This window comes from Amyelois transitella, chromosome 3 (genome assembly GCF_032362555.1).
Source record: "Amyelois transitella isolate CPQ chromosome 3, ilAmyTran1.1, whole genome shotgun sequence".
NCBI classification, from domain to species: domain Eukaryota; kingdom Metazoa; phylum Arthropoda; class Insecta; order Lepidoptera; family Pyralidae; genus Amyelois; species Amyelois transitella.
The window spans coordinates 6,689,488-6,711,236 of record NC_083506.1 but is presented as its reverse complement, the minus strand read 5'-3'; the positions used below and the strand labels follow the sequence as shown (position 1 = coordinate 6,711,236).

Genomic DNA, 21,749 nt, shown 5'->3' with positions numbered 1-21,749 from the left:
AGTTGATCACTATCGATAGTATCGATACGATACTTCACTATTTCTTTCATTCAACTATCGATAGAGTGTAATAATAGTGTGTATTTATTAGAGATGTGATATCGATATTGGACTATCGATCGGCAGCACTAGGACTGTGGACTGGACTGGATATCTATACCTACCTATTCTGTCTACGGTCAGAGCGGGCAACTCTATGGCCAACCACTGCAGCCATTTTGTATTGCTTCCTTATTTCCTGTTTGCCGGCGTGTACAATTGCGTTGATTTGATTTTTTTGGTTTTGTTTGTTTGATTTCATAGCCAGGAAGTGCTAAGTAAAGAAATGTAAGTAATTTTGGTTTATATTTTGTAAATCACCTTGAATTATGGATCAATACGAGAATTTGCTACCCCCGAATACGAGAGATAGCAAATTTTCTTGGGTACCTACCATTGGAAACCACTTGGTTTTGAACTTGCTTACTTCTTTGGGAATGAGCCTTGTGTCCGCCTTTCACCATGATCCTGGAATGACCGACCCCTTTTTGTCCTTGGGAACCTAACCTACCTTGGTTTACACGGGATACACGTTTAATTTCGTATATCCTAACCTGATATTAATATTGAAATGGCGGTCCATGAAGGATTGTTGGTCCCAAAACTGTAAATGGGAGTGAAAATTGAGTCTGGCTAACGCTGATGCGCCTTTGGGAAACAGGAGTGAATTTATTTATATAAATTTTAATGTATAATGTAATTTCATCTGAACTTGGCATATCAGTCTTTTTAAGACTGTTGGCTCTGTCTACCCCGCCGGGGTGACTTATGTGATTATATGAATTTATTTATAAACGACTGAAACACAATATTATATTTTTAAAACTATGGTTTAGAAATTAGTTAGTAAATCCAAAAATGTCACTGTTACATACTTAAAATTTTTCGGCTAGTTAGGGGGAACTGCCTGTGGAGTTCTGTAAACCCTTGTTTAAAAAAGATTACCTTCTCACTATAATGGGTTTATATTATTGTTTTGACCTGATTGTGATTTTCCTGGCTACAACCTTGGTAAGCCTTAGCTGTCAATCTTATTAAACCATTTATTATGAAGTCTTCATTCAGACAAAATTTACATTTTTGTAACTTTTTATTTCCTACTGCATCAACTCTGTATGTCAATTATAGTCATAGGCCTTCTCCAACATATATCCATTTTACTCAATCAGGTGCTTCTCTTGTCTACCAGCTATAGTTTTAACATCATCTACCCATCGTCTAAATGGTTTGCTGCCTTTTCTCTTTCTGTTTCCTGTGTACTTATTCGTCACTAGTTTTGACCATTTTTCACTACATCTAATTGTGTGCCCTGACCATTTCTAATGGTTTTATGACATTTTTTGATTTTGTGTTTCTTGATGCTTTCAATTCTTATTCTTTCATTTAATCAATCATACATTTATATAAACTTAATTGTATAGACACAGTTGTAAGAAGTGCTATGAGTGGAATAAATGTTAAAGCATTTTCTTAGATAGAACTCAAGTGCTTTCTTTACAGTCTTAATTTCAACTACAGTCTTAATTTAATTAAAACATTTGTTACAAAACTATGGAGGCTTTGAAAAATATCTTACCCTTACAAATTCTTCAAATAGTAGGTAGGTAACGTAAGTAGTACTCACTTCAACATTTTAAAATTTGTTTAGATGTCGTCTCGCGGTCGTGGTTATGGCGGCTATGGTGGACGAGGGGGATACAACAGCAGAGGCACCGGATATAGAGGCTCTTATCGTGGCTCTAGGGGATCATACGAAAGCAGGGGTGGACGCGGAGGAGGTTACTCTTCATACTCTAGTGACTCCCGTTACAACAGTGGTGGAAGCAGATATAATACAAGTCGAGAAAGAATAGATGAACCCTATAAAAAAACATATAGATCTGTAAGTATAAAAGTCATTGACGTATCATATTGGCTCATGTGTCATTATTATTTTATTCAAGTTATGAGTGTGGATGAAGCGAAGGAAATATGCACAGATTGTGGCAAGTGGAAAGAGGTAGTCTCTGCCTACCCCTCCGGGAAAGAGGCGTAATTTTATGTATGTATGTATGTATGATTTGTGTAATATTTGCTCCTAAAGTAGTAAAGTCTGTCTCTGACTTTTGAACTAATGGGCATCAACTTGAATAAAATAAATAAAAAGTAGAGATAGTATAGATGTATAAATTCCAGGAGAGTTCTGCAAGCTACGCTAATCGTGACTATGGAGGTAGATCTGGATCACCAGAAAGGAAAAGGATGAGAGTGGAGGTTAGTTCAATCATTTTTTAAATATCTTGTCGTCAATAAGCATAGAAATGGCAAATCCCAATCCCATACATTTGAAATCAGGAGAATACTATGCAAAAATATTACTAATGGATAAAAAGATGTTGGAGCATGACTAATCTGTTACAAAGAGCTTAAAATTTCTCCATCAAAGTTTAGAAAGAATTTCATAGTGGTTGCTGATTTTTCAAGTTTGAGGTGACTTAAAATGATGGAGTTGGTAATATTGTATGTCTTGATCGAAGATTGAGCAATGCAAAGCTAACATCTACGAAAGGAACTAATCATTGAATGAGGTAACAAAAAGATGTAGTTAGTTTTGAACTGAGATAATTAGCTACCTACTAAACATTTATACCTCTTTTTCTGATACCCATGCCCAGTGCTCATTACTTCATCAGAATTAGCCAGGTGAGGCTCTAAAGGGTCTGAAAGCTGATATAGATTTTCGGTTATCAGTGAAGAATAAATCTTGCTTTCAACAGAAAATGTTTTGATGAACAATTTGTCACCAATGCAAATAAACAACACGTGTTTTTTTGCTATTATAACGAAATTTTAAAAAGAATGTAACCAAAAATTGATCTTCACTGGCACACCAGTGTACACATGGAGATGGATTTTCAAATAGAAATATCACAAAATATACAAAAGAGGAAGTAGTTTAATTATAAATATTGTTAATTTATAGAAAATTTATCGATATGTAAGGCACACCCGAAGAACCAAAGAGAATTATGTACAGGGCTCCTCGAGTGATAGACGTAGCCATGACGGCGGCGGTCATTACGGCGGCTCGTATGGCGGTAGACAAGAGAGTTACGGCGGCGAGAGGAGATCGTTCGGAGGCGAGGAGCGGCGGCGCTCGCCCGCCAGAGAGAGCTACCGCAAGCCGAGCGGCATGGGCCCGCCGCGCGAGCGCGTGTCGCTGCGTCCGCGCGCCCCGCGCCGCTCCTTCCGCGGCCGCAGTCTGCGCTCGCGAGCCTCCTACCGCGGAGCGCCGCGCTCGCGCGGAACCTTTTCCTCTAGGCGATTCGGAGAAAGATCGCTCGGATACACCCGCGCTTTCAGAACCCTCAAGCGAAGGTAATTTCATATACTGAGTTGACTTACTTGTATGCTTAGTTTTAATGATTCCAGCCTCACTGAAAGTTTAAGGAATTATGATGAGATGATGAGTTCTTACATGAAAAGCGTAAGAAGATCTTAACATAGAAGAAATCGATTAGTACTGGAGCATTGGTTTGTGCTATTCTAAGTGGTGTTGAGGTGAACAAATGTATTAAAAACTACAAATAATTTGTAAAACTGGATAACACAGAAAAATGAGGTGTATTCAAAGGAAACCATATATGTTGAAAATTTTACAGCAACTGAAAAATAAGAGAAGATTACTGTTACATGACTTTGGCTTAGTTGCAATTGATTTGATTTAATAATACATACAGATATAATATTTTTTGAAAAATATACTGGAAATTCTTTTTTCACGACTAAATACTTACAAGATGAGATTGTGTTCTTCATGTCTATAGCAGGATCTATTGTTATTAACAAGAATAACGATTTAATGGTCTAAAGTGAGAGTCTCAATTTTTGTTTTGAGAGGGAGATGGGATTGAGCGCCACTTGGTTGTATATTGGGCTCCAATCCTAGCAAGATGAACGACAAGGATCTTCTGATTTTACTTTCCATATTAACTTATATGTTATAGGTTGGTCAACATAAATTTGGCAAATAATTACTTACTTCATTGTAGAAATAAGAATTCCAGTTTATTCAAATTAAAATCTCAAATTCACCTTCTGGGCTTTGACTTTTGAAAGTTCCCATTTGAATATTTATTATATCCTTCGAATTATACCTTGACAGCGGTTTCTAAAGTTACTCTAAATATAAAGGTACTTACTGAGGAAGTATAAGACGAGAATTGTTGCATCCTCATTTGGCTGCAAAAATATCAACAGAAACTAGGGATGTTTGTGAAAAATGTGAGAATAACAAGTTTGTTAGTTAAATTCAATTATTCGTTAACAGTTACACTCATAAGTGTTTTTTATTAATTCAGAGTATTTGCAAAATGAAATTGTATCATGAAATTAACATAAATTCCCTGAGATTACATATTAATAATAGATGACATACAATATTTTAATTATAGTAACTCTGTAAAATCAAAAGAAGATGCTTCTTCAACTGAAGAAGATTGGGATGCAGATGAGAAGGAAGAAGTCACTGAGGAGAAAAAGGAACCCAAAAGCAAATCGCCAAAGGTATGTATTTCAAATTAAATTAATAACCAAAGCATGTAGTGTGTCTGCAACTTTTTTTTGGATATCTTTAGGCACAATTAATCAAATTATTTTGTAGCTATATAAAAAATTAAAACTGAAATAAAAGGGATGTCATTTTGAATTGTATTTACCATATTGTATTGATGTAAACTTGATTTCACGGTGGACTAGTAACAAGGAGTTATTTGAAACGTCGCTACCCACCCAGGCTTCGCACGGGTAGCTCCCGAGCGAGGTATTTACAATTTATCGTAACTTGCAACAAAGAACAATCAAAACGTCATAAAGATTATATTATAGTAAAAGCAAGCAATATAGCAAGATGTTATAAAAGGAATCATCATCCCGCCCGCCGCATTTATTTTTCGCCTGTTCAGTCTTGGCGAGGGCCCAGGAGACATGGCGAGGACGGGAATGTACAGGATACATTCGCTTATCCTCGGGTCGCGTGCTTTCGCTCTCGCTCTCGTGTCGGCTTTTGTACGCGAGTCAAAGGGCCTGCCTGCATTCCCTCGGGAGTGGAGAGTAATGCATCCCTGTACATTTGCGTTCTGCTACTAATTCTATTGACCATCAAAGCTCTGTAATTGAATAAAAAGTTGCCATTGCTTTTCCTCAACTCTCTGTAGCAAATTTCATCAAAATAGATTCAGTGGTTTATGCGTGAAAACATAACAGACAGTTATTTACCTATTTATAATATTTGTAGGGATAAGGATGTAGATTCATTTATCAACGTATATAAAAGTTGCCTTATCGACCATTCTTTTGACTATTTGTGTAAGCATCCACCACCTCTGTTATGCCCACCTAAAACTGCATGCTAAATTATGATAGCAAGATTAACAAAGATTAAACATTACAATTAAACTATGAATTATGCACTATAAAATGTTAATTATTATTCGGCTGTTCATTTAACTAAACAATTTTGGTCTATTCTCGCTATACATACCTACACTACACTTTGCTGTTTTCCACTGGCTGTCCCGAACACATGGCGAGGGCACTCGCGCGAGAATGTACAGTCGCAAATGTATTCTTTCAATAAATAGATTATTTTGTTACGTTTTGACTATCTAACCCTGCGACGTTGTTGATGTTTTACAAAAGTAATCCTATAAATCACACATAGTAAGCTTCCATCACTTCATCACTACATATTATAAAACAAAGTGCCTCGTTTGTATATCTGTCTGTTCGCGATAAACTTGAATAATACTGGACGATTTTTCATACAGTTTCAACAACAGGTAGAGTGATTACTGAGGAAGGTTTTAGTTTATAATAAGTTTAGGTTTTGTTCAAACTGATGATATTATGACGATTTTAGTTTTAGTAATCCTTTTTAAATTAAATACGTTATACATTTAATGAAGACCAACATTGCATTGCACTACGTGAAAAAAATAATATCTAATAAGCTATCGCAAAATGGAAATTTCCGGGCCTGGCGAAGTTATCGCCAACTATAACCGACCACGCACCGCGCCTACCTGCCCTCTGCTGTATTCTATACTATGCCCAACCCGTGCAATTACGCACACGACGGACGAAATATTTGTTGTGAGAGTAGTTTGGGGATAGATGTTTCCAATTTCTATTGGATGCATGCATTTGTTCACAATATCATCGTGTTCTGAATATTAACTCTAATTCGGTAGATCCCTTGTAATTTTGTATTTCGTAGATTAATTAATTGTTTGAAAGACTTGGAAGTTTTATTTTGTTTATATAATTTTCATTGTAATTTTTTAAATTATATAGTTAGGTTAGGCTAGTGTTTCTTTGTATACCTACCACAAATGAAAACTTAAGTAGTATTGACAATCTTCGCAAAACTTATACTAAAAATACTTGTGCGAAGCCAGGTCGGGTTGCTAGTCACATAATCACTATATATTTTATATCATATATTCTATCACTTTTTGACACAATTCTAACATTTAGCCATACAGCTGAACTTGGCTGTCAAGACACTTAAGAGATAGACGTGATTATAGGTATTAAGTGTCTAGTAAGGTTCGCTCGTTTGCTTATAGCCGGATGTGGATGGATCTGAAGGAGAGCCGGAAGAGGCTGGCGACGAGACGGACAAGGAGGCCGACACCGCCTCCGAAGCCGCCGCCCCGCCGCGCCCTCGCTCTTATATACAACTTTCTTGCGTGCATTGCAAGGAAAAGTGTGTTACATTTGCGGTATGTATTTTAAATTGTTTGTCCCCATAAGACTCGTGTAAAACTCGCCTAACATTAACTGTAGAAAAATTGTTTCAAAAGTTAAAAGACAATATGTAAAAGGAATTAAGCAGCTGACACTTTTCTTCACTACGTGGGTCAAACTGAAAGTTTTTAGAAAATCAAAAACTGAGCATTATACTATAATATTAGTTTTATTATATCTTTTCAAAATAGTGTCCCTTTTCGTCAATACATCGCTGCATCCGATGGAACCATTGGGAGAAGCACCTTGCCCACTCTTCCTTAGGTGTCTCTTCGACGGCCCTATCAAACGCAGCGACTGCTTCCTCAGCGTTCACAAAACGTTAACCGCGAAGTTTTTCTTTTATTTTGGGGAATAAATAGAAAACACAAGGTGCTAGGTTGGGGCTGTACCTATGGCGGGTGACCCAGTGATTCCACATTTGATATCTCTAAAAAGTCGATGGTTCGCCGAGGCCTTGTCGTGATGAACGAGGATTCTGCTGCGAGGTCGTTTCTCCCGAACTTTTTCAAAGACATTCGACCTCTCTTCACTTTTGTGGGCAACTCCTCGAACGGAAACACCCACTGGGCCGACTGCCTTTTAGTTTCTGGATCATAACAACAAATCCAGCTTTCGTCACCCGTAAGATGTATGTCGAATACGGCATTTGAGTCACCTCCGTTAAATTTTTCAATCTTATCACGGCACCAATTAACACGACGGAGTTTTTGGGCCTCAGTCAAATTATGGGGTATCCACCGGGCACAAAGCTTCCTGACCTCTAAATGTTCGTGGAGGATTTTATGGATTTGGCTCATACCAATGCCTAGACTTGTCCGAATCTGCTGATAGGTAACTCTTTTGTCAGCCTCTATCATACGCCGCACAACACTGATGTTTTCTTCAGTGGTCGCCGTAGAAGGCCGTCGCTCACGCAGATCATCGGTGAGATTAGATCGACAACGCTTAAATTCATTGAACCAGTTGTAAACAGTGGCACGAAATGGGGCTTCATTATAATAGGCCAATCGAAGTCTATTGTAACTTTCTTGTCGTGTTAACTTCACAGAAAGTCATAAAAAATCATTGCACGAAAATTTTCTCGCGTTAAATTCATATATTTTAGGAGCACGAATTATTTTCACTTTGCCGCCAGATTGCAAAAATAATGACAATTGAATGAAATTTTGAAATCAGAATTAATTTTTTTATTATATAAATAACAAATGGCCAGTTCTAAAAACTTTCAGTGTCGCCCTCGTACTAGACCAACGTGGTTTTAATTAAATAAATATTACCCTCCACTGATCTTGTATGTATGTTGTTTGGACAATAATGGTGATATAAAATTGTCCTCTTATTAAATCGCAATTTGGGTTTATCCCGGGTTCCTCGTTCCCGTGTCGAAGTAACCTAGATTAACGCCAGGAAGGAGGAAGAAGATTTATAAACATTCATAAAATCACCCCTCTTTCCTCGAGGTATCATTGCATGCAAGCTCGTCGGTTTGAAGATTTGGATAAGCTTTGTTTATTTGTTTTATTGACGTCCTGTAGCGCTACGCGAAGCACTTAGTGTCGAGCAAGCACCGCGCGGCGATGAGCAGCGTGGCGCGCCGACACAAGGCGCAGCTGCTGCGCATGCGCGTGGCGCAGCGCGGCGCTCAGCGCGAGCTCGAGGCCAGCTCGGCCGCCGATCTCGCACCTCATACCACATTCTGCTTGGTAACTATATTTAAATAGACACGTAAACTGCATAAGAGACCTAAATTTCAAATTTAAAATCACTAGACCCAGCGGTTTAACTGTGCGATGATATGACCATCAGTCAGTAAGTTTATTTTCAAGAAGGAAGATACACTAACCTCTTGTCTTCAAATGGTGCCTCTTGAAGATTATTTTGTATGTATAAACATTCGGAATAAGTTGTCTTTATAAGAGTGCGCGACGTTCAACTGCGCTATAATTTCAGACAAATATATTTTGTCTGTCTGTATAATGATAACGCTTATCCAAATCCAAGCAAATTTCGTATCAGTTCATTAAAAAAATATATATTTTTACAATAATAATAATCTAATACTAATATTATACTCGTAAATGTAAATGGTTTTGACGTGAAAAGCGGACAAAAAACACACTTTCTGTTTTTTTGTCCGCTTTTCACGTCAAAACCATTGAACCGATCTCCATGATATTTTGTGGTACGGAAAAGGATATAGGGTACTTTTCACGCCGCCGGAATCGTAGGCGAATACTAGTATTTAATATAAAGGTAATAATTAAAAGTTTGCCTTATAAAAATTATTAAATGATGATTGATCAGTTATTGACCGGTTATGAAAAATGAATAAATTACTTAAATGGCTATTAAAAATAGGGCTGATAAAAGGGTAAAAATTTAGGGTTGTATGTTATTTTTGATGCTATATAATAAAAAAAAAGTCTAAAAATAAAAAAAAAATGTTAAGGGTGGACCACCCTTATCACTAAGGGGTATGAAAAATAGATGTTGGCCGATTCTCAGACCTACTCATATTGAGTTCTCATAGTGAGCTCACAAAATTTCACGAGAATGTGTCAAGCCGTTTCGGAGGGTTACGGGAACGAGCATTGTGACACGAGAATTTTATTATTTAAATTCCGTATAAATCAAAACAATGTTTTCTCTCGTCCTCGATTCTATTCTAAGTTTGGATAATTAAGAAGCTGACGGACGTTATTGAAGAAAATGTTGCAGTGCAGTTTTTTACCGCTTCTTCTGCACCGACACTTTGGAACCTGCACTAAACTTTATTTTAAGTAATTTATTTGACATCAACAAATGTTGTGAAACCAAAATATATGACGATTATTAAGTGATGTTGAAATGTCTCTAATAATGATAATGAATAAAAAATTTGGAATTTAATAAAAAAAAAAACAAACTATAAGCAATTCACTCATGCAGATTTGCCGGTTGAATCACCGCACGACGCGGCAGGCACACAACATGACGGACACGCACCGCGCCATGAAGCGTTTCTTGTTGCCGTTCTGTCGCATCTGCCGTCTCACTTTTCGCTCGCCGATGATCTATGAGCATCATATTTGCTCGTTGGAACATCTCAAGGTAAAATTTTTCAAGTATATTATAATTATGACGACTTAATTCACTAACTTCACACGCCATCAGCCAATCACAGTGAGAGTACGACGCACTCAACTAATAGTAGCGAAGAGTCTATGGCGACATCTTAAACGTCACACGCCGCTAGCCTTATACAGCGCATTTGCTGAATCGCGATATTAAAGATTTCACCCATATTTAAATACAACCTCCGACTCAACATTGTCGGAGCCGCCGTTCCCCAGGCATAACACCTAGTCTGGCGGAAGATCTTTTTAGCGGCCGGGCCTGAACTATTGCTACATGCCTGACGTCTTAGTTGATGAATAGTCAACAGAAAACCTCTTAATGTGATTTCAGTTAAATTAGACAGAGGAACTCTCTAGACTCGAAACTCATGGTCAGTTGGATGGCTTGTTATAAGAATTGAGGCTCAGATAGATGCCGGTTGATAGCACATCATCTTAAATATGAAATCCAAGTTTTATAGCCTTGTGCTTCCTTAATATAATCTGCATGTCAGAAGAAACAGCGGACACGACAGTCATTAATTTTCACAAATTATGTATTTCTGTAGCCGGTATAACAAAAAATACTAAAAATTAAAATAATAAGTCTTTTTTATGTCTGAAACTAATTTCTTTCAACTTTTGGAAACTTTTCTTACGCTTTTAAGAAACAGGTAGAAACGTGAATATAAAAAAGAAATATATAAGTAACAAACGTGATGTGATGATGGTATGGGAACCCTACGAGTCCGACTCGCACTTGGCCGGTATTTTCTTTGCTACCAGACCAGCGTGTTATTTCTCACTTCCAGGTCGAGTTTACGAAAAATGATGGTGAACTGGTTAACTGAAAGCATAATTAAATTATTTTAAAAATAATGATGTGTTGCATTCTATTTTTTAAACCCACTTGTTTTATTTGTAGAAGAAAGCTGCTCAAGCCAACGCGAGGCGCGCTAGTCCCAAGGCGGAAGGAAGCGGCGATGAGGGAATGGATGTCGACTTGGACAACTTCATGACTTTGGATTCCGTTGGCGACGTTGATGGTGAGCAAATAAAATTATAATCAAAGAGATGGACAGTAAATATAAATTAAAATATATTATTGTTTCTTTACTTTAAACTGGTTATTGATGAGTAAGTCAGTTGATCTTCCTTTTATATATTAGATATTTTTTTTAGAAGTCGAAGATGATGACTCTGGTGGTGAAAAGAAGGAAGAGACCGTTGTAAAGAAGCCGAAAGTGGAAATAAATATTGGCAGTGAACATATCAAGAAAGTAGAGGTAAAGTTGCGATTGAGCTTAACTTCATTCCAAATAGATATTTGAAACCTAGGATATTATTCTGGAAAAGTTGACGCAATAAAATAGAATGATTGTGTTTTCAGTTGCTCACGAAATGGTTTTTGAATATGATTCTAGATTGAGTAAGGCAGATTTTTATATGAAGCGACTCCCGTCTGACCTTCGACATTTTTGCAGAGGAAACTCACCCATTTTTGATCATGATATTATTTAGTATGTCCAGATTTTGTGTTAGCCGTACTTCATATTTTAAAATTAGTATTAAAGAGAAGTATTTTTTATTTTGTAAGGAATAAACTCAAAAGCTAGTATGAAACATGTGTATTGATTCGGCGGCGCGTAGGTGTGGTGGTGCGAGCTGTGCCGCGTGTACCTGCCGCGCGCGGAGGCGGGCGCGGAGGAGGCGGAGGCGCTGCGCCGCCACTGCCGCCTGCGCCTGCACCTGGGCCGCTACGTGCAGCACCGCGACACGCGCACGCTGCGCAGGCACGCCGAGCGCATCCACCGCCAGCTGCACCAGCAGAGAGGTGACCGCTCGCACAATACATCAACACTTAATACTAAGACCAACATTGTAACCATATTCGAGGAATAAATGGTTATGATTTAAAAATCCCCAATAAATTGCCACAGGAAACAACGTTAGACTTTTTGTCATCGTCATCACAATGGACTATGCTCTATTGTGTGTAGTATAATAAAATAACGTATAATTTATAATTTCTTCCATAAGAGATCGTGGATTGAGATGCTCTGCCTTATACATATTTAGAAAAAACCTGCAGTGCTAGTTGCGCTAAACATTGCGATAGCAAATTTACAATAAAAAAAAAAGTTTCAAGCAGTCGGAAGATAGTGATGCGTGTTTACAATATATACCGCAAACATTTTTCACAGGCGAAGTCATATATTTAAAATATAAATTTTACTTTTGTTTGCAGAAGAAGAGAAGGACAACTCTAATGCTGAAGAATCTGCAGATAAGGTCAAAACCGAAAAACAGGAACCCACTGAAGAAAAGAAAAAAATGGAAAATGGCGGTGGTGATGCATGTAATACATCAGGTTAGGTTTTTTTATTCTGATAATTAGCTGTCACCCGCGACTCCGTTCGCCGTGAAACGAAATCTGACAAATACCCTGTTTTGCCCCCTTAGAGGGGTGGGGGTTTATCAGAAATTCAAAAAAAAATTGCTTGATATAAATAGATCCACTTTATCGATATTTGTATCCTTCAAGAACACATCAGTCAGTTAAAAATGTATATATTTGGATTGTATCTCCTATCAAAGAATTTTTTTACATTAATTTGTTCCCTAAGGCTTCTGTTAGGGGTGAAATGTTAGTATTACTCTTATTTGTGAAAGATTATGCCTTGCTAATACGAAAAATGTTACCTACAGGAAATGAAGACAAGTTGTGGGCAGACGTAGACAAAGATATTGGTGAACTGTTGCGAGAAGTGGATCCTCAAAGAAACGAGGGCAGTGACGACGATGATGACTTGGACAGGTATAAATATCTTAAGCCCTAAAACATACATAAATAGTTATTTTTTGCTGCAACTTAAAAAAAGCAATCAAGGCTTCCTACAACGATGCAAATTTTTTTATCACTAGCGACCCGCCCCGGCTTCGCACGGGTGCAAAATTATAAATGTTATTATACATAAAAACCTTCCTCTTGAATCTACCTGTTACAAAAAACCACATCAAAATCCGTTGCGTAATTTTAAAGATTTAAGCATACAGACAAACAGACTAAAATAGCAACTTTTTTTATACTATGTAGTGATAATCACAACCTAATACTGCTTTAATGTTGGTTCTAATCAAAATATAACAAACCTTGAAATTCAATTCAAAATCACTACATAGTATAAAACAAAGTAGCTATTTTAGTCTGTTTGTCTGTATGCATAAATCTTTAAAATTACTCAACGGTTTTTGATGCGGTTTTTTGTAACAGGTAAGAGTGATTCAAGAGGAAGGTTTTCATGTATAATTTTTTTCGAATTTTGCACCCGTGCGAAGCCGGGACAGGTCGCTAGTAAAAAATATAACTGCGTAACAGATTCGCGGGATGAGGCTTGTGTGAGTGTGTTTCCATGTTGTATAAAGTTCCCATGCTCCTTGTTATGAAAATGCGAAATAAAAAAATTGTTGCAGGTACGAAAAGTTCCGTAAGAGTGACAAGAAATCTAAAGTCGGAGACGAGGAAACGGACGTTATTAATGCCGACAATTCACATGAGAAAAATAACGTGGAAGTTGATACAGCAGCTTAGATTAAATTTAATTATAGTGTTTCATGAATTATATATACCTAGTGATTAAGTGGTATTCAATTAATGTACTTTTATTAGTAAAAAATACCTGATTACCAGGTAGCAATAGATATCTATCTATACTTAGCTTCAAAATGTATGTGGTTAATTAATAATAGTATACCAAAATAATACTCTTTGATTTAAACTCCTCACATTAGATAATAATTAGTTATAATTAACTAACAAGGTATTATTAAGAATTAAATCTATCGATAATCCACAATCAAAGTGAGTGACTTATTTTCCATTGCCCAACGGATGTCGGCCGTTACATTAATTAGAGTGGTGGTTGTGCTATGTCCAGGTCTGAAACCAGATTGAAATGGGCAAAAAAGATTATTTCTCAAGAGAAATGAAGAAAACTGGTTGTGTAAAAGATGTTCGAGAACTTTAGAGAGGTATGGTAAAATAGATATAGGACGAAGTTCAGAGAAGGATGAAGGATTAGAAGTTTTTGGCAATGGTATAACATTAGCCCGCTTCCAAGCTAAAGAAAACATACCCGATGAAAATGAATAATTAAAGATGTGAGTTTGTACAGGTAAGTAGTATGGGTAAAAGTAAACTGATCATCTTGGAGCATACTAAGTCATTTCCCACTGCATCAGAGGAAATATGTTGAATAGCTTTAGTAACATCATCTTGAAGAACTGCAGAAAATTCAAAGGCAGGATAAGTGGGGGTGGTACATGTAATAATTTGGAGAGAGTAGCAGATTTAATAGTTTGATCTAAACTGACAGGGGGTTGTGAGAAATGTTTATTGAGATAACAACAGACTTCAAATTTTTATTTTTGTGACTTGTGGCGTATATATATAGCCACAGAGGTAAGCAAGGGTATATTTTATACACTACACAATAAACGGTCTGTCTGATTGGAGCTTCATTTTATTTTAATTTTTCCCTTGACCATAATGCTTTTTCTAAACATAAAAATAAATAACAAACATTACACAAACCTATATTTAATATACCCAATGGAAAAAATTATCTGTTTTCATTCTTCTTTCCGAAAATTTCATCTTTGTAACGTCGAAGGTTGGCCATTGTGTCCTGAAAAACAAAACATAGATATGTACATATTTACCTACATATATATAGTCACGTCTATATCCCTTGCGGGGTAGACAGAGCCACCAGTCTTGAAAAGACTGAATGGCCACATTCAGCTATTTGGCTTAATGATAGAATTGAAATTCAAATAGTGACAGGTTGCTAGCCCATCGCCTAAAAAGAATCCCAAGTTTGTAAGCCTATCCCTTAGTCGCCTTTTACGACATCCATGGGAAAGAGATGGAGTGGTCCTATTATTTTTTGAATTGGTGCCGGGAACCACACGGCTGGAAAACAAAACGTCATTTAAAAAACGATTAATAATATCCGTATACGTAAATATACACAAAACCGGGACTATTGTCTACACTAACTAAACAAACTAACGTGAGGCTCTGGGCATTGTCCTCGCCTCGCACGAGTTATAAAACCAAGATCACGATAATAGAAAAATAAATAAAATTCTGAAGAAGGAACAGCCGCCTACAGAGAAACTTAATCCCTCCTATAGTTTGTGTTTGTATGAACAGGATGTCATACTTCTTTTCAAGCGACTGTACAAATCTATGCTAATATTATAAAGCTGAAGAGTTTGTTTGTTTTAACGCGAAAAAAATTTTTTGGGTTGAATAGACCATTTATCGAGGAAGGCTTAAGGCTATATAACATCACGCTACAACTATAAGGAGCGAAGAAATAATGGAAAATGTGAAAAAAGTGGGGAAAATTATTCACCCTTGAAGGCTGAATGATGCCCAAAATAACTATTCCACGCGGACGGAGTCGCGGGCACGGCTAGTCTACACTAATATTATAAAGAGGAAAACTTTGTTTGTTTGTTTGGTTGTAATGAATAGGCTCAAAAACTACTGGACCGATTTTAAAAATTCTTTCACCATTCGAAAGCTACATTATCCACGAGTAACATAGACTATATTTTATTTTGGAAAAAAATAGGGTTCCGTAATATATTTGGATTTTTCGGACACAAACTGAAAAAAATCAACCAAAAAATTACTTATTTTGCGTACGCTGCCTAAACTACAAAAGATAGAACCATAAAATGTTTAAATTAATTGTAGATCTTATAAATATCTACAAAAAAGTCCGCGACACACTATACCTATCTATGTCGAGTGAGGCACAACAACCACATTTTTATTTAAGAATCTTGAATTTTGTTTGGTCTACATTTAAACGCGTTTTTTTACTCATGCTATTAATCCTTATCAAAATAATTTCATCAATAAGTACAGTTTATGTAGATAATATTTGGTCTTTGAATGATTAAAAATGGACGTTTGGTTTTGAAGTTGTGGTGAAATTAAAATATTACGATTTCTGCTGCACGGCCCGTTGCGAAGTGAGCAAGACTTAGCCGCTTTGCGGGCGGTCCTTTAGTTAGTTCTACTAGAGTCTCGGAATCGGCTGTGCATCCGTGCGAAGCCGGGGCGGGTCGCTAGTATACTATAAACATATACTTAATATATATATATATAATGACATATATATTCACATGTGTATATATATTATTTCACACAGTCATGGGAGAGTAAATAATTTCTGTATGTAATCTGCTGCATACATACAGAAATTATTTACTCTCCCATGAGCATGGACCACGTGCGACTTAAACTGTCGCGGCTCGGTGAAGCTTATATCATACTATCGGTACTAGAAACACAAAAGATCCTTTTTTATTTTGTCTCTTAATTGTCATTTTTGGAATAAATTTTAATGTGTCTTATTACATGTTTTGATTACTCGTAACTTACCTGTCTAGCTATACGATTTTCTAGATTCCGTAACCGAGCCAGGCCTTTTAAATTACGGTCGAGAATTTTCAAAAATTCTGCTCTAGAAATTTTTGGTGCTTCTGTAGTGCTATTGTTACTAGGATTTGGAGCTTTGGTAACCGCCTGCGAAATATATTTGAAAATAATTTTTCTGTTAAGTAAAATAAATAGATAAGATTATTATCATAACAGAAATTGTAGGTACACCTTATTTCCGGCTGGAAAATTTGAACGGATGTTGATGTTGTTGTATAGCTATTAAGCCTGGACACAACAGCAGATGATTTATCAAGATTAAAAAAAAAACATGTTTAAAAGCCTTTTCGTAAAGTAACTTGGATTATGTGCAGAAAGAGAAGCAATAAATTGTTAGTTTCTTGCTCAGAGATAGATCAGAGTGGAAGTTTGCATTAGAAAACCCATACGTATATCATGATCACGCCCTCATTCCTTACGCAGTAGGAGTAGACCAAGCGAAAAAGCAAGGGTTATTTGGAGATATATAGCTTATAATCCTGGGCAACAAACTTTAAGGTTCTCAGTACCAGTATTAAATAGATAAATATTTAGAATCTGAACCTGCATTATTTTGAGATAAAAAGAGGCATGTCAATGTAACTTACATTATCATCGGAAAATTGATTATTTACTAATTCGGATATTTGATTGTAGGCACTCTTAGTATCGTTGATTTGCTGAAATAAAAATTAGTAGTATTTAAGTATGGACATTTATAAAAATTCTGAGATAAAAATGAAGTCGTTTTATAGTTTGTTTTAATCATAGCAGGAGCGAAACCATGACTCTATCCACCTTCTAAAATAATATAGTGCCGTGTGGTTCCCGGCACGAATACAAAAAAATAAATAAATGAATAATAATTTAAATGTAAGTTGCAACTGAACTGAATTAATTTGAAAGGGTTTTGGGTCTCGATGGTGTATTATTTTAGAAGGTGGATAGAGTCATGATTTCGCTCCTGCTATGATTAAAACAAACTATAAAAAGAATAGGACCGCTCCATCTTTTTCCTATGGATGTCGTAAAAGGCGACTAAGGGAAAGGCTTACAAACTTGGGATCCTTTTTTAGGCAATGGGCTAGCAAACTGTCACTATTTGAATCTCAATTCTATCATTAAGCCAAATAGATAAATATGGCCATTCAATCTTTTCAAGACTGTTGGCTCTGTCTACCCCGCAAGGGATATAGACGTGACCATATGTATGTAGGTATGTTTATTTATTCACACGTTTATAAATAGGGGCGATTAGTCCTAATTGCGATTGGTCTACACAACCCTAAGACGTAAATAATTGCCTTTTTGGAATAATCGCGAGTATGACCACCTGCGAAATATTTTGGGCATCATTGAAGCCCTCAAGGATGAATAATTTTCCCCGTTTTTTTCATATATTCCATTATTGCTATGCTCCTTAGGGTTGCAGCGTGATGGTATAGATACAGCCTAAAGCTTTCCTCGACAAAGTCTATTCACCCTAAAATTCGATTCGAACCAGTAGTTCCTGAGATTAGCGCGTTCAAACAAACAAACAAACTCTTCAGCTTATTAATGTTAATAAGTAGTATAGATTTGAACATTGGACCAATCGCGCCTAAATCATTTAATCGGTCAGTAGATCCTTGTAGGTATAAGATAGATACGAGTATTATACGGAATAGAAAAGAAATGAATGACTTACCTCTAAAATAAGATGAAACACTGTTCCAAAGAATCCCCATTTCGGTGTTGTTGGGACTTGTTTTCCAGCCTTTATAGCAGCTTGTCTGTTAGTACGATCCTTATTTATAAACTTTTCAGCAGTAGGCTGAAAAAAAAACGTAGAGTATCATGAAATATTCATAAGCAAATTGACTTAGACTTATTTTAGGGTAAAAATACAATTACTTACGGGTACAGCTGTGAATTGAGGAGCGATGATCGCTATGATAACGAACATAGATAAAATGAAGCCATGTCTGCTGAAAGCCATTTCTCACCGTACGCCTTACAGTTTTAAATCGGTGCTAGTGACGTTAATCTGCAAACAAGGAGCTACTAAATCGTCGAGCTAATAAATGATTAGCATCCATTAATTAAATACCCATTTGTAAATGGATTTCCATATAAATTATAGCTATGCCCGCGACATCGTCCGCGTGGAACAGTTATTTTAGGCATCACTGAAGCCCTCAAGGCAATAATTTTCCGTTTTTTTCACATTTTTTATTATCTCTTCGCTCCTAATAGTTGCAGCGTGATGTTATACAGTCTAAAGCCTTTTCATTTCGAACCAGTAGTTCTTGAGATTAGCGCGTTCAAACAAACAAACAAACTCTTCAACTTTAAAATATTAGTATAGATGATATAATTATTGATACTCCATTTACCATTTTAGTAAAGGTTAATTTATCAATATCAATTTATGTTTAGCTAGGCAGTCTATAAAAACAATGGCTGAGGGTGCAAATCGGGAACTCGTGAAGATGAGTTTGATAATGTGGTGTTAATTATTCAAATTATGTTTTGCCAAAAATATTTTTAGCTTAGTTTAGCAGCTTGCCGAAGGTATCTAGATTAAATATTTATACCAATTAAAAAATATATATTAGGTATTGTGATTGAAAGTCATCAGGAAATGAATAGGTACTATCCTATACTAGCTTTCATAGGTATATTCTTTAGTAGTCTATGTTATTACAAATTTCCAACAAAATTTTATGAAAATCGGTTCAGTAATTTTTGCGTTTCTTCGTTTCAGACATTCAAATCTTTTCTCTTTAGGAATTAGTGTAGATTATTCCGTAAACCGAGAACGGAGATCAAATTTCAATTAAATTTAGGTAACCAGTTTTAATTTGCGGATTTCCTTAAAACTGCAATTTACTATTCTTAACTTACCTTTCACACAGACATCTAGGGTCTCAATGTATCTAAGTAGTCTTCCGCCTTGTTATTTTCCAATGCAGGCATGTTACACGATGCACATGATGCAACCAGTCTCATTCCACAAAAACTCTTGTCATACGTACAGACAGCAACAATCTCCTTTCTGTAGATATTAGTTGCGATTTTGTGTAGGTACTATCCTAAGTATTTTGCTTACACTTTCGTTTTTTGGGGTTCCCCTTCAGCTTTTAAGTTCTGGATCGAATTCCTCAAAAAATAGCGAAGAGATATGCCACTGTATAAGTAGTTATTATCTTTAATGGACCTACATGTCATTCTACCTACCCTTTACAGCCTACCTATTCCGATTTCTGGTAATTAGACAAAGCTGAATTAATAACTAAAGCAACATTAATTAAAGCAAAAATACTATTAAAGTTCAACTTGGACGTGATCTACTTACGTGGTTGGGTTTTTGTAATAACTGGGAATTTTGTAATAAATGATCTTGGGTAATGGTCGCGTAATGGATAGGTACGTATTGTATTATAAGTACGATAATTAACTAAAAGCAGAATGGTGATGCACAGTCGAGTGCAAAATACTTAATAACTATGAAACTTTACATATATAAATAAATATTTATATATATTTAAATAAATATTTGAAAAAAAAGTACTAACTCAAAAAAAAAAAATCGACCGCACCTTAAATAATGTCGCCTGCTTGCTTATTTACCTTATAGTAGGCCCCATAGAATAATACCAACCAATACGTCTAGTAGGTACTATTTTCTGTGAAAGGATCCCATTTTCGAAGGGTAGATCGAATATAGAGGGAGATGGTACACTTTTGGTTTGATACCTAAGCAAAAGTACCCAATTTGAACCCTAATGCCTCCACACACCCGCCAATATTACTTTTCCTTCTCTTATCTACCTGACGTTCCCACTCCCAGATCGTAGGCATAAAGCGGCCCTCAGGATCATCTCCAGGGAAGGTGAGCAAGGTAATAGGATTGCAATATCTTTTTTTGTTACATTTGATCGCGTGGAAAAAATATTTCTTTTTCTGTCACATTTCATACAAGTATTATATCTAAACATAACGATGGCCTTGTGTCACGGACATTTACTTTAGTCTGCTAATGTATATTTTGTTACCTTCACCTACCAGATATTGTATGTAAAGTTACTTTGATATGAATATATAAAACATTCATTTGTATAAGTTATTTCCTGTTGCGCAAATGGGAAGTAAACCAACTCCGCCATAGGTATTAGGAACCTATCTTACTTCCATCAATAAAGATTAAAAAAATAGATCAAATAAATTAATTTCATTTGCGGTTAAATAAGTGTCTTTGATTAACGTTTTCCCCTAAATATTGTGGCAATTAAACAATAAAATATAACCAAGGTAAAGGAAAAGTTAATATAATCATCATACATCAGTTTTGCTTCAGCAAAAGACATTTTTACGATATTTTATTTTTTAAGAAAAGACACACACAAATACACAAAAATACAATAAAATTAATAAAAGTTAGTCACTATTGGCATTATTGATTTCCGTTTAAAATAAAATGCAACAGTTTATATGTATATCAATATGAATGAATGTGCATAAAAGACCTCTTTTCGAACTACTTAAATAAAAAATAGCACAAACCTGCTCATAAACAGTTCATCTACGTTTGGGTGCTCACTTGATACTATTGTACCGATGTCCCAGTAACCCCAACTAAAAAAAACGTTTTTAAAATAAGTAGGCATACAATTGCGCTACGTTCTCCTCAAAGAAAAGTCATTTTCACTTTTATGAATGAATTTAACACATTAATAATATTACCTCGTGTTCAAGTGCGCGTATATCACTTGCACTAGTGCTTAGCGCGAAGTAGAAGGCGGCACTGTGAGCGCGGGCCGTAAGCTTGTGTACGAAAAGACGCGGCGTGCGGTGACCGAATGCGCCGGCACCAAGCGGGCCAAGGCCGGCGTGGTGCCGATTGCGAAGTCTTCGTTATGTCAGCTCGCGTTCCACTTATGCAACACCGGCTACCAAACCAATGCAGTTCGGCCAACCAGTCCCATACTTCGATGCGCAATTAGTGTTATAATTTCCTAATTCCAATGTGTAACATAACATCTTTATCTATAATAAAGGCTCCCACGCTGTATATTACGTGGAATTTGGTAATCACGATCACGAGGCACCACCCGTATGCGCGTCGCTGAACGCCTTCCGTGCTCGAAAAGGTTAAACACAGAAGCCATACAGCAGAACTTGGTCTTTCAGTCTGTTCAAGGCAGCTGGCTATGTATATGTATGTGTATGTTTTAAATATTAATCTATATTTCGACTACTTATATAGGCAGAAGGCTAATGTAATTACCTTCAATAATCTTAAATTAAAAAATCACAGATATTGTACAACCACTAGTCAAAAG

The 21,749-nt window shown here is 36.3% G+C and overlaps 2 protein-coding genes across 5 annotated transcripts; one reads left to right on the top strand and one right to left on the bottom strand.

Annotated features, from left to right (window-relative positions):
• The first annotated feature begins 166 nt into the window (after positions 1-166).
• On the top strand, positions 167-14,441 carry LOC106135499 (zinc finger protein on ecdysone puffs). Of its 2 annotated transcripts, none has more exons than XM_060947753.1 (14): positions 167-327; positions 1,688-1,921; positions 2,215-2,292; positions 3,056-3,396; positions 4,473-4,584; positions 6,648-6,803; positions 8,367-8,534; positions 9,760-9,921; positions 10,852-10,972; positions 11,112-11,212; positions 11,577-11,760; positions 12,175-12,297; positions 12,636-12,744; positions 13,401-14,441. In XM_060947753.1, exons 2-14 carry the CDS (start codon positions 1,688-1,690, stop codon positions 13,516-13,518), a joined length of 2,007 nt encoding a protein of 668 aa, XP_060803736.1. In that variant the 5' UTR covers positions 167-327; the 3' UTR covers positions 13,519-14,441. The 2 variants fall into 2 exon arrangements, with proteins under 2 accessions (XP_060803736.1, XP_060803734.1); XM_060947751.1 differs by having other exon boundaries at positions 11,109-11,212.
• Positions 13,838-21,676, bottom strand: LOC106135459 (uncharacterized). Of its 3 annotated transcripts, XM_060947764.1 has the most exons (9): positions 21,151-21,676; positions 20,971-21,042; positions 19,312-19,462; positions 18,323-18,451; positions 18,113-18,238; positions 17,034-17,105; positions 16,390-16,533; positions 14,521-14,614; positions 13,838-13,866 (listed from the first exon to the last, which is right to left on the bottom strand). In XM_060947764.1, exons 4-8 carry the CDS (start codon positions 18,401-18,403, stop codon positions 14,549-14,551), a joined length of 489 nt encoding a protein of 162 aa, XP_060803747.1. In that variant the 5' UTR covers positions 18,404-18,451; positions 19,312-19,462; positions 20,971-21,042; positions 21,151-21,676; the 3' UTR covers positions 13,838-13,866; positions 14,521-14,548. The 3 variants fall into 3 exon arrangements, with proteins under 3 accessions (XP_060803747.1, XP_060803743.1, XP_013191205.2); XM_060947760.1 differs by lacking the exon at positions 13,838-13,866 and having other exon boundaries at positions 14,413-14,614; XM_013335751.2 differs by lacking the exons at positions 13,838-13,866; positions 19,312-19,462 and having other exon boundaries at positions 14,413-14,614.
• Between the last annotated feature and the right edge of the window lie 73 nt (positions 21,677-21,749).

Excerpts from the sequence above, each read along its gene's own strand:
- LOC106135499 (XM_060947751.1), top strand. The coding sequence starts at position 1,688 with ATGTCGTCTCGCGGTCGTGGTTATGGCGGCTATGGTGGACGAGGGGGA. Across the intron at positions 4,585-6,647 it reads CCAAAAGCAAATCGCCAAAG|CCGGATGTGGATGGATCTGA; the intron begins GTATGTATTTCA and ends GTTTGCTTATAG. Across the intron at positions 12,745-13,400 it reads GACGATGATGACTTGGACAG|GTACGAAAAGTTCCGTAAGA; the intron begins GTATAAATATCT and ends AAATTGTTGCAG.
- LOC106135459 (XM_060947764.1), bottom strand. The coding sequence starts at position 18,403 with ATGGCTTTCAGCAGACATGGCTTCATTTTATCTATGTTCGTTATCATA. Across the intron at positions 17,106-18,112 it reads TGTTTCATCTTATTTTAGAG|CAAATCAACGATACTAAGAG; the intron begins GTAAGTCATTCA and ends TTTTTATTTCAG. Across the intron at positions 14,615-16,389 it reads AAAATCGTATAGCTAGACAG|GACACAATGGCCAACCTTCG; the intron begins GTAAGTTACGAG and ends TTTGTTTTTCAG.